The sequence below is a fragment of the Bos mutus genome, chromosome 3, assembly GCF_027580195.1.
Source record: "Bos mutus isolate GX-2022 chromosome 3, NWIPB_WYAK_1.1, whole genome shotgun sequence".
NCBI classification, from domain to species: domain Eukaryota; kingdom Metazoa; phylum Chordata; class Mammalia; order Artiodactyla; family Bovidae; genus Bos; species Bos mutus.
The window spans coordinates 2,785,869-2,798,083 of NC_091619.1; the positions used below are offsets into that span (position 1 = coordinate 2,785,869).

Below are 12,215 nucleotides of genomic sequence, written 5' to 3' on the forward strand. Positions count from 1 at the left end.
AGGGACACCTGAAGAGTGAAGTCAGGCCCTCCTGACATGCCTAGCATGGCCTCTCATCTCTTCCATAACACTACTCTCCATCCCACTCTCTCCCAGCACCAGAATCTGGGTCACAGTGGGGTGGAGCTCTGGCCATCCCCCATATCTAATAAGTAACTCCCAATTGATTTTCCAGCTCTTCCTTCCCCACCAATAGGTCTGACTGTTGGCATCACAGGGCAGGCCTGGAAAATCACTCACATATTATTGGTGCTCTCCACCCCCATCCTTACCTGGAGGTGCATATAAACCCTGACATGCCTGAGATCTAATAATGTGAAGCTCAGAAACTGGGTGAACAACCACCGTGCTCTCTGTACCCTCATCCTGGTCATTGCTGCTGCTATACCAGCCCCAGGCCAAGAACATGAACAAGCTGATGTCTTGGGTCTCTGTCCTCGTCATCCTCCCAGAAGCCTTTGCTCAGACAGGTAGGGTGGTCAGGGTATGATTCAGGAACATGAGATGAGAAAAGATTGAATGTTCTTTTTCTCCTGCATTTATAGTAAAGGTCACTCTGTTTCTCCCTGTCTGTCCACAGACCTCAGAGGGAAGGTATTTGTGTTTCCTAGAGAATCTTCCACTGACCATGTGACCCTGATCACAAAGCTGGAGAAACCTCTGAAGAACTTGACCTTGTGTCTCCGAGCCTATAGTGATCTCTCCCGGGGCTACAGCCTCTTCTCCTACAACATCCACAGCAAGGATAACGAGCTACTGGTTTTTAAAAACGGAATTGGAGAGTACAGTCTATACATTGGAAAAACCAAAGTTACTGTTAGAGCTACCGAGAAGTTCCCCAGCCCAGTGCACATCTGTACCAGCTGGGAGTCTTCCACAGGCATTGCTGAATTCTGGATCAACGGGAAGCCACTGGTGAAAAGGGGCCTGAAACAGGGTTATGCTGTGGGAGCTCACCCCAAGATTGTCTTGGGACAAGAGCAGGATTCCTATGGAGGAGGGTTTGATAAGAACCAGTCCTTTATGGGAGAGATTGGGGATTTATACATGTGGGACTCTGTCCTGTCGCCGGAAGAAATCTTACTTGTGTACCAGGGTTCCTCGTCCATCAGTCCCACCATCCTGGACTGGCAGGCTTTGAAATATGAAATCAAAGGCTATGTTATTGTCAAGCCCATGGTGTGGGGCTGAGGTCTGGAATCAATGAAAGCACTTGAAAATGAAACAACCAATACCCAAGAGTTCTGCTTAAAGCAACTGGACGCTAAATTGTAGATCTGTAGCTCTTTCTTCTTTGAATTTCCCATCTACAAGTATGCCTAATTAAAAAATGTATTATGCCACCTGCATTTGTTTAGTGCTTGTCATAGTCCCAAACATTTTCTCTTATATCTACTTATTTGAAAATTGTTTAATTAACCAGAAAAATCAGCCTGCAAGTTATGAGGAGGGAAATCTTTAAGTAACTAAAAAGATATGTCAGAGCACTCAATGAGTATGGTCAGTAGCAACACTTACATGCTACTAATAATCATTGCATTAACAATTCGAAATTCATGTGGAGTTGCAACAGAAATCTTTGTATTTGGTTTTCCAGCTACAAAATCAAAAAGAGGTCTGAGCTTCTGCCAAGAAGACAACTATAATGAGATAAGCAAGCAAGCAACAGTTGAGAACTTGATAGCAAGTAATGAGATGGGGAAAAAATTAGAACCAGCAGAAATGAAAACTAAAAATGTTTAAGAGTCTGGATCATTTTTGGTAAAGGCAAGCCTGCCTTTTTTTTTTCCCCCTCAAAAATTCCAATGGTACCGTACAATGACTGATTTCCATAAAACTGTCCTGAAGTCATCAAGAATCTTGCTCACATGAATTCCCAGTTGAAAATCCTTCCATGGATCCCCACTTCACGCAGGATGTAACTTAAACCCTTGACATACCCCCCATTAACTGGTCTCAGCTTATCTCTTTAAGATACAACTCTTAGCACAGCAACAGGCATCCCAATTACAACACTACAAAATAATTATCAGATGCTATTATTAGTAGTTATCTTCATTATTATTAAAACTATGGAGCAGAGTGTTTGGCATATCCTCAACAGATATGAATTCCCTTCTCAGAGAAGCAAGGACTCCAAAGAAAGTTTGGCTGCATATGAGAAATAAGGCAGGCTTTGCCCACAGATAACAGAGCATGAAGCGAAGGGAAGTCAGAAAGACAGCATCCAGTAGAGCTTCAGAATAACCAAGTGATTACTTCTTTTTTTCACTTTTCTTTTTTCCCAAGTGATTACTTCTAACTGGTGTCCATTCACCCAGGATGGACAAAGAGGCAGGCACAGACACAATAAAGTAGGCTGGAGCTTTCAACAACACAGCCCCAGGGCTGGTCATAACCGGAAGACTCTATAAAGGAGTTTTCCTTAATGAGAGTATTTGCAACTTTCTCTATGTTTTATATGGGAAACTTCATGGAGAGCTCTAAGGTTAAAGCAATGAGGTCTACTTGGGCTTGGGATATGCCTTAGCTCAGAGTGAGGATTTTAAGAAAAGATTTTCTCTTTTCTTCGCTAGAAAGCATCAGTATGTAGTCACCTTAGAAAAGCAACATGGAGACTTTCTAGGCATTCATGGTACTTCCTCTTATTTAGAAAGAACTGGTGTCCAAGAACACTCAAAGAAGAGAAGGAAAGCTGAAACATGATCTCAGTCACCTTTAATTCTTACCATGTTGTCATGCTAAGTCGATTCAGTCTTGTCCGACTTTGCAGCCCTATGGACCGTCATTCACCAGGCTCCTCTGTCTATGGGATTCTTCTGGCAAAAATACTAGAGTGGGTTCCCATGCCTTCCTCCAGGGGATCTTCCCAACCCAGGGATCTAGCCCTTGCTCGTATCTCCTGCATTTGCATATGAGTTCTTTACCACTAGTACCACCTGGGAATATGACTAAATAGCTGATTAACTTATAAACTAGACTGCATTTGTGTTCCAGAATTTTCCATCTAGGTTTTTTCTTGCTGTAACCATTCTTCTGTGAGTTCAATATGGGAGATGCTCAGGGATTCCATCATACACTGGGACAGTAGTCAAGCACACACATCATGTCACATCCAACCATAGGATCCAAAGCAAAACTCATCTAATGTTACTGGTAAGTTACACTAAGGTCCATAGTCTACAAGGGGCTGATCCAACTGTGTCTGGAGCAAGGAGGCAAAGGCAAATATTTCATCCAGAGCTCTAGCTGCTACACCAACTTCTCATGGTAACCTCATGGTGTTCTTGTGAGGATCAGAATTGATAACACAACACCTACTCAGTACATGTTCCAGCACCATGTAAGTGCAGAAAGCTATGACAAACCTAGACAGTGTATTAAAAGGCAAAGACATCACTTTGCCAACAGAAGTCCCTCTAGTCAAAGCTATGGTTTTTTCCAGCAGTCATGTATGGACGTGAGAGGTGGACCATAAAGAAGGGTAAGTGCTAAAGAATTGATGCTTTCAAATTGTGGTGCTTGGAGAAGACTCTTGAGAGAGTCCTTTGGACAGCAGGGAGATCAAACCAGTCGGTCTTAAAGATTTCCTGAATATACATTGTAAGGACTGATGGTGATACTCCAATCCTTTGGCCACCTGATGCAAAGAGCTGACTCATTGGAAAAGACCCTGATGCTGGGAAAGATTGAAGGCAAAAGAAGAGGGCAACAGAGGATGAGATTGGTTAGATAGCATCACCAACTCAATGGACATGAATGTGAGCAAACTCCAGGAGATAGTGAAAGACAAGGAAGCCTGGCACACTGCAGTTCATGGGGTCACAAAGAGTCGGACACAATATAGCAATGAACAAGTGCTAAGTGTCACCTATGATGTAAAAGAAACTGAGACTTACTACCTAAATCTTTAAATCATCTGCCTTAACTTCTTGGTATATTCCTACAAACAGAAAAATTCATTCTCTGTTTTCAGCCTCTGCTCCCAAACCTACCCCTTACCTAACCAAACCCATGTACGTCCCCTGTTAGTAGCAGAAATAGGGTAAAGCTCTTCACATAGACATTGAGGGTCATCACATCTGACTTTTATACAAGTACATTTTCATTGAGAGTAACTAAGCAGGAGCAACACACTAACTTAGATTCAAAAGAACAGAAGATAGTGCCATGTGACATTCAACACATCTTTGTCTGAGGTGAGCAATTTTTCTCCAGGAGAAAAAGAAAAAGTCAGGCCATGTGAGACCAGAGCCTGCCCAGTGTTCCCAGCATGATCCAATTGTATGAGATATCTGGGCTTATTTCAGGATTCTGACTCCATTCAGACCCATGGGATACACAGTAAGTCTCTTGGCAAATAAACCCAGGAGACAAGAGCTAGACAACAGGAATCCTCCTGAGAGTCCCTGTCAAATCAGACTTTAAAGGGACTGCTCCTTGAAGGTCAGATTTGCTCAGTGCGAATGTGTCACCTTATGCTTCATCCAAAGTGCAATTTACTGTGAGTGATCTAATAATGTAGTAAGGCTGACCTAGACCCTAATAAGGCTGAGTTTTGTATGACATTAAGATTCTACTAGGGCTTCCTTGGTAGCTCAGGTGGTAAAGAATCTGCCAGAAATGCAGGAGACCCTGGTTCTATTATTTATTCTAGCAAAAAATGACAGTCAGTTTTCTTGACATTGCAGTGACTTCTTGTAAATAAGTCATAATTGCCTGCTATGTCCTATAACCAGAAAAGAGCACAGGCAGATTCTACAGACTCAAGAAGGCAAGGGGGTGGATTCTTCTGGGTATGGGAAGGCTTCTGTCCCAAAGAAAAGTCATCACTCTCTTGTTTATTCAAATAGTTCACATAATCATCAGTTTCTTAAGAAGTCAGCTCCTCCATTCCTGGCACCTTACATCTATTTTCTTTAATGAAAGGAAAAGAAAGGACAGGACAAGATGGAAAGCCTGGCAAAAGACAACATCATTTTTTTTTTTTTTTAGCAGCACGACTCCTTTTAACTCAAAATACAATTATAGAGACTTAGCCTACCTTGCATAGTTTATTTTTTTAAACACAGATTCGGTTTCTAGGCACAGATTTTGCTTATAAAGATCTAGATATTTTTAAGAATCCATGGGTTTTGTCATAATTTCTTCCCTTTGCAAATGGTATTTCCTTTACACCCTCAAATTGTGCTTTTCCCCTCTATCTTATTTTTATTTTTCCTCTAGTCAGAATTTCGGCTTCATGACTAAAATTTTGATGCATGAGCACATTTCAGTATCCTTACTCCCCCACAGGGTTTTTGTCCTTCTGGAGTGTTTAAATCATTTTGAAAGCTTCTTTCTGTTCTATACTGTGCTTTTGAGATTGTCTGCTAGCATGTCACTTACACAGAAATGCCCCTAGGGTTCAGGCGCAGAGAGGACCCAGATTTGGATGGTAGAAGGGCTGCTGCTCCAGTGCCCAGCTGCAGTCACTCTGGCTGGGCTGGCTCACAAGAGTAACTAGGACGAAGAAAGGGCATGATCATCTGGTGCTAAAAGTATCCTTAAGTTCACTGACACCTGTTCCAACTGCTGAGAACGCAACCCAGCCATTCTCCACTGGTATAATCAACGCCCCCATTCCACACACCACTTCAGCACCATGGTGCCCTCTGCAACTTCTCCCCTCCCAAGGCAAACACTGGGGATTGTTCACTGAATTGACTCCAGGTAAGAATGCAATGTGATTTACTCCCACGTCCCATACTTCCCCATCTCCTTCACTGGGGCCTCCCTCACCTCCAGAGGCAGTTATCAGCCCTCTGCTGGTTATTTCAACAACACCTATCTTTACAGTAACAATTTTGGATTGTTAAAAAAAAAGATTGTTAAAAAAAAGACAGGTTAAAAATGAGATAGGAAGCAACTGCCCTTCATCTTCCATTTCATTCCTTCATGCTACAACACCCCTGAAGATGTGACAAGATGGAGTGACCACACCCTAGAACTCCTGAAATGGAGAACAATCATTGGGAAGAACGCTTGGAAAAACATTCCAAGTGTGATGAGCATATGACACCCAGCCTAGGAAGCACAGCCAGTCACCAAAGTACACTGTGCTCAGTCGCTCAGTCATGTCTGACTCTTTGCGATCCCGTGGACTGTAGCTTCTGTCCATGGAATTCCCCAGGCAAGAATACTGGAGTAGGTTGCCATTTCCTTCTCTATGGGATCTTTCCGACCCAGGGATTGAACCCAGGTCTCCTACATTGCAGGCAGATTCTTTACTGTCTGAGCCAACAGGGAAGCCACTGCTGTGCTCAGTCGCTCAGTTGTGTCCAACTCTTTGTGACCCCATGGACTGTAGCCCACCAGGCTCCTCTGTCCAAGGGGATTCTCCAGGCAAGAATACTGAAGTTGGGTTGCCATGCCCTCCTACAGGAGATCTTCCCAACCCAGAGACTGAACCCGGGTCTCCCTCACTGCAGCCACATTCTTTACTGTTTGAGTCACAGAGAAGCCTGCACTTTATGGAGGGTGAATCCCAGTTACTGCAGCACTATTTGTTCGTCTTGTCTGAAGGGAATGTTGAGGCTTGGGCTGTACTTGAGTTACTAGGCAGCAGAAGTGACAGCTCCCTCTAGGGACAGGGCTTCACTCTTCCCTGCCTACTGTGCACCTTGCCTCTAAATAAATGCAACATGGAAAGAACACTGCTTTGAACATTTGCATTGAACATTTGCATTATATACTCCCACACGTCTTGATCTGGCCTTCTTTTTGCATTTTTTTGCCACATTCTAAGAATATCCTGCCTTAAGATAGTCTTTCATTGTCTGTGCAATCCAATTCAAATGTGCACCAAAGGCAATAAACTTATTTCTCCCCTCTCTTTTTTCTCCTGGACTTATATACCTGGGCCACATTCCCTGGTCATCAGCCATCCTCTTTATAACTTTATAACTTCTTTGAAGAAGGTAACTTTATAATTACCTGAGGCATGCTTAACAACAAATCTGGCTGATTTGGGGTGAAAGCAGTACTTTTCAGGCCCTAAAGAGTCCTGGGATTTTTTTTTTCTTTTCTCTTCTCTTTCTCTTTCAACTCAATTCAGCTTACTATTGTCGTTTTCTTCTCTGGCTCCAAATATGCCTGCAGCTTTGCCGGCTCAATACCTCCTTAGCTATTTTTTGTAACTCATTGCAATAGGTTCATCAGGAAAGGGGGAAAGCACGTAAGATCTGATGTTGTTATCTATGACATGTTAAAAGTTCTGTTACCTCCCTGTAACCTGGCTTTCCAATCCAAGACTCTATTGAAATTGGCCAGTACATCACCAGTGACCTCTTTCTTACTCGATTTAATATCTGTTTTCAGCTGTTATCCTCCTTTACCTTCTCCATACTATGAGCTATAGTTTTATACTCAGAGTTAAAATAATTTAAAATAAGGCCCATAATCTTCATTGTCAATACAGCCATTAAAAAAGTTTCATATAATCTCATCCCTACTCGAACATAATGGTTAACCCATAATATCAGCTATATATTCTCTCAGACATCTTGCATATATAAAAATATGCATTCACACACACACAGACACACACACACACATTTTTAACCATATGGCAGCACACCATGTTATTGTTCTTTAAATAGCTTTTTTTTTTTTTTTGCTTTTCATGCATTCCACCTGTCTGTCTATGGTAATGCACCACAGCAGCAGTGTTCATCACAACTTTCACCAAGGAAGGAAATGTTTGATATGCGTGCTGCCCAACAGAGTAGCCACTAGTCACATGTTCCTTTTTCGTACTTGAAATGTGGCTACCATGACTGATGAACTGAATTTTTCCTTTAAGGAGCCATAGCTGTATAACTCTCATTCTTCCTGAAAAGCTTAGAGTTGCACTGACACTCTCTTTCATCTCTATCTATCCAATTGGTATCTCAGCAGCCTTTTTAATACAAGTTACTTTATTTAGTGGCACACTCATTTCTACTTTATTTTGTTAATATTTATTTTTGACTGTGTTGGGTCTTAGTTGCAGCACGTGGGATCAGCATTGTGGCATGTGGTATCAGCAAACAGGCTCTTTGTTGCAGCTCACAGACTTAGTTGTCGCACAGCATGTGGGATCTTAAGTTCCCAGATCAGGGAACAAACCCATGTCCTCTGCATTGGATCACCTAAGCATTGGATCACCAAGGAAGTCCCCCTCATTTCTACTCTAAATGTCTGCCTCCTTATTTTCCATGATGGAGTACTTTCCAGAATATCCACATTTTCTGTATTGTGCTCCCTAGATTCCCAGGAAAGATTCACTAAGAATATAGATTCCTAGATTGCTAGTGGAAGTTTTCTAGATTTTCCCAAATCCTCCAGCTTGCTCGTATGACCTTGTTCCTTGTGGAAAGTGGTTCAAACTACCATTTGAAATATGGTGCCAATCCCAGAGTCCCTCACCAAATTTCCAGGAAATACTGTGTGTGCTTGCAAGGTAGAACAGAACAAGAGAGGTCCTTGTGTTCCTTCCAGTCATTACCAGCAAGAAGTTTTTCTTCCTGCCTCTGGATTTCACCTCTTGCACATGGCACCCTTTTTCTGCATAGCCATCACCCACCTGTCTGCACTTTCCAAATACCACTAACTCAAGACTGTACACATGACAACTCTAAACGAAGGTTTGGGGCTCTTGGGAAACTTTACAACACAACATTGTTTAGCAAAAGGAGAGGAGGGTGGCAGAGGATGAGATGATTAGGTAGCATCACCAAGTCAATGGATATGAAATTGAGCAAACTCAAGGAGATAGCAGAGGACCAGGAAGCCTGACATGCTGCAGTCCATGGGGTCGCAGAGTCAGACAAAACTTAGCAACTGAGCAACAAAAATATAAGTTAGCAAGCAATTTTAAATCAATTATTACAATGTTTTTATTTTTAAGTCCCTCTGCCAAAAAGAAACTGCTATTTCTTTCATTCAAGGTCCAGCCTTCTGACATGTTGCTGATCCTCCTCTCTTTTCCAACAATTTCCCCTTTTCTCCTTAGTTTGCTGCTAAGTCACTTCAGTTGTGTCCGACTCTGTGCAACCCCATAGATGGCAGCCCATCAGGCTCCCCCGTCCCTGGGATTCTCCAGGCAAGAACACTGGAGTGGGTTGCCATTTCCTTCTCCAGTGCATGGAAGTGAAAAGTGAAAGTGAAGTCACTCAGTCGTGTCTGACTCTTCGCAACCCCGCGGACTGCAGCCTACCAGGCTCCTGCGCCCATGGGATTTTCCAGGCAAGAGTACTGGTGTGGGTTGCCATTGCCTTCTCCTTAGTTTACCCACCCCTAAACCCTCAAATCCCTGTTGTTACTTTCACAACAAAGCAACTTTGCCAATGGTTTGTCTCACCTAGACCGTCTGGGCTGAGCCCCAAATCCTTCATCTTCACTCTTGCTAACGTGTCCCTAAAGACCAGCTCTCCTGAGATTAATTCTGTACACTGTTCTCAGAAATTTCTCCTAAGTGGCACCAGTGATTTTTAATTCAGTAAGTCTAACTCTCTCATCTTCATTTTGTTTTCCCAACTTCTCATACTTTCCCTAGAAGAGAAAGGCAAAGCTAGGATGTGTACACTCAAGGGTACTGTGGCTTCAGATCAAATCAGTCACTCAGTCGTGTCTGACTCTTTGCGACTTACACATCATTAAAACAAAACAGTCTTTCATCCACTCTCTACAAAAACAACATATTCAGGATAAGAACTTGAAAGAATGTGTGCAGTAGTTTCACATATTGGTCATTCCTTAGAGGCTTAACAAAAGGTAAAGGAGATAGCAAAAACTGGGAAAAGGGAGGGGGCTAAAGAAGCCATAATGCTGTGCCAGCACCCTACCTATTGATCATACAGTGAGGAAATCGACTCACGTGTGCGTATCTATCTGTCCTCTACACTCTTCTCTCTATCCCTGTTCTAGAGTCCACACCACAATGGGAATTTCTCGATGTTGACTCCCTGCATTGTTCTCAGACACTGAAACTGAAGAATGCAGAGAAAAAAACCTCACAGAAGTGACAGAGTTCATTTTCCTAGGATTCTCCACATTCCATGAACAGCAGATTACCCTCTTCATGGTTTTTCTCATCCTGTACATTACCCTTGGCTGACAATGCCATCATTGTGAGCATCATCCACATTGATCATCACCTCCACACTCTCAGGCACTTCTTCCTAAGAATGCTGGCCAGTTCAAAGGCCATATACACACTGGTCACAATTCCATGCACGCTCTCTGACCTCGTAGCCCAGAACCCACCAATCTCCCTGGCAGGCTGTACCATTCGAATATTCTTCTTTCTTACCTTAACCATCAACAACTGCTTTCTGCTCATAGGGAAGGGGTATGACCACTACGTGGCCATCTGCAACCCTTTGAGATACACACTCATCATGAGCAAGATCATTTGGATGGTGTGCATCCAACTGATGAGTGGAGACTACAGCATTGGCTTGGCCATGGCAGCTGTCCAATATCCATATTTACTTTACCCTTCCATCACAGGGTGGTTGGTCATTTCTTCTGTGACACTCTCCCTGTCATAAAATTCTCCTGTATAGAGAGAATGAGATCATCGATTTTGTTGTCAGTGTGTCTGTGATCCTGGTTATCATGGGCCTGGGCTTCACCTCCTATATTCTCATCATCTCCACCATCCTCTAGATCACCTCAACCAAAGGCCAGAAGTTGGCCTTTGCCACCTGCGCCTCCCACCTCACTGTGGTCATTGTCCACTATGGCTGTGCCTCCATTGCCTACCTCAAGCCCAAGTCAGAGAACAGCAAGGATGAGGATCAGCTGATCTCAGTGACCTACACTGTCATCACGCCCCTACTGAACCTTGTGGTGTACACCCTGAGGAGTAATGAGGCCGAGGATGCCCTGTGCAGAGCTATCTGCAGAAACATTTCTTAATCCATCAACCCTTTTTATAAAGAACAGTATGTGTTCTTGATGCATTCAACCTCAAGTCTGTCCTGTGCAATCTGTCCTGTAATGAGCTGTGCATATCTTGCTTCAACATCTTCACTGCAAAAATTGTCAACTTTGTCTCCATACATTTCAAACTTTGGTCCAAGCATTTTCAATTTTTTGAGTATATAAGAGGTCAGGGAAGATGGGCATGATTTTTTTAAAAACACATCCAAATTTTCAGGGTAGGGCAGCAGACTTCTTTAAAGCATATTAATGTGAGTATTTTATGTTTGAAAAAAATTTAATCTCTATTACTTTCATAATACAGCCTACAGAAAATAAAACTTGGACAAAATCTTCCCAGCAAGATAAGAATAGTCGGTGGTAAGGAAGAAAAGTATATCAGAACCTTTGAGAAAGATGAGATGTGCGTTATTTTTTTTTTTTTTTTATTAATAAGCCTTGAAATCACCGATTTAGTCCTCAGAATTTCAGTCTTTATTATTTGGTTTATACTAGAGCCTTTGCTTCCATCCAATATCTTCAGAGTGCTGCTGCTAAGTCACTTCAGTCGTGTCCGACTCTGTGCGACCCCATAGATGGCAGCCCACCAGGCTCCCCCATCCCTGGGATTCTCCAGGCAAGAACACCGGAGTAGGTTGCCATTTCCTTCTCCAGTACCTGAAAGTGAAAAGTGAAAGTGAAGTCGCTCAGTCGTGTCCGACTCTTAGTGACCCCATGGACTTCAGCCCAACAGGCTCCTCTGTCCATGGGATTTTCCAGGCAAGAGTATTGGAGTGGGGTGCCATTGCTTTCTCTGTCAGAGTGCTAGCCAGGGCTATAAACTGTGAACAACTCTCACCTCTCTATAATCTGACTGCGCTAGTCCATTCTCTCAGCTGCTGGTTCTCTTTATGGAGTCAGTTTCTCTCTAATCAATATGAAGAATAATAAATTGGTCAAAAAGAGCCATACTTTTTTTGGATTGAGAACCATAAAGATACTCTTTGCTGGCACACACCATGGCACTTTCTGGATAGTACCATAAAGAAGAATTAGAACAAAACCAACAGCACCAGTAGTCAGAAGTAGTTCAGAGATTTGTTTAATCACTCATTTCACCAAAAAAAAAAAAAAGAAAGAAAGAAAAAAAGGCTAAAAAAGAAAATAATATCTATATCTACTTCTACTAGGTCTCCTTTAAGGAAACAATCCTTCCCCAGGGCGTTCAGGGGTTTTTCTGGTTTCATGCTATTGGGACATACTTGCTA

The 12,215-nt window shown here is 42.7% G+C and overlaps 1 protein-coding gene and 1 pseudogene across 1 annotated transcript; both read left to right on the forward strand.

Moving 5' to 3' along the window:
* The first annotated feature begins 406 nt into the window (after positions 1–406).
* On the forward strand, positions 407–1,191 carry APCS (amyloid P component, serum). Its single transcript, XM_005908388.2, has 2 exons — positions 407–470; positions 581–1,191. The coding sequence occupies exons 1-2, from the start codon at positions 407–409 to the stop codon at positions 1,189–1,191; spliced, it is 675 nt and encodes a 224-aa protein (XP_005908450.2).
* A 306-nt stretch (positions 1,192–1,497) lies between these two features.
* LOC102266059 (putative olfactory receptor 10J6) lies at positions 1,498–10,944 on the forward strand (annotated as a pseudogene).
* Positions 10,945–12,215: the final 1,271 nt, after the last annotated feature.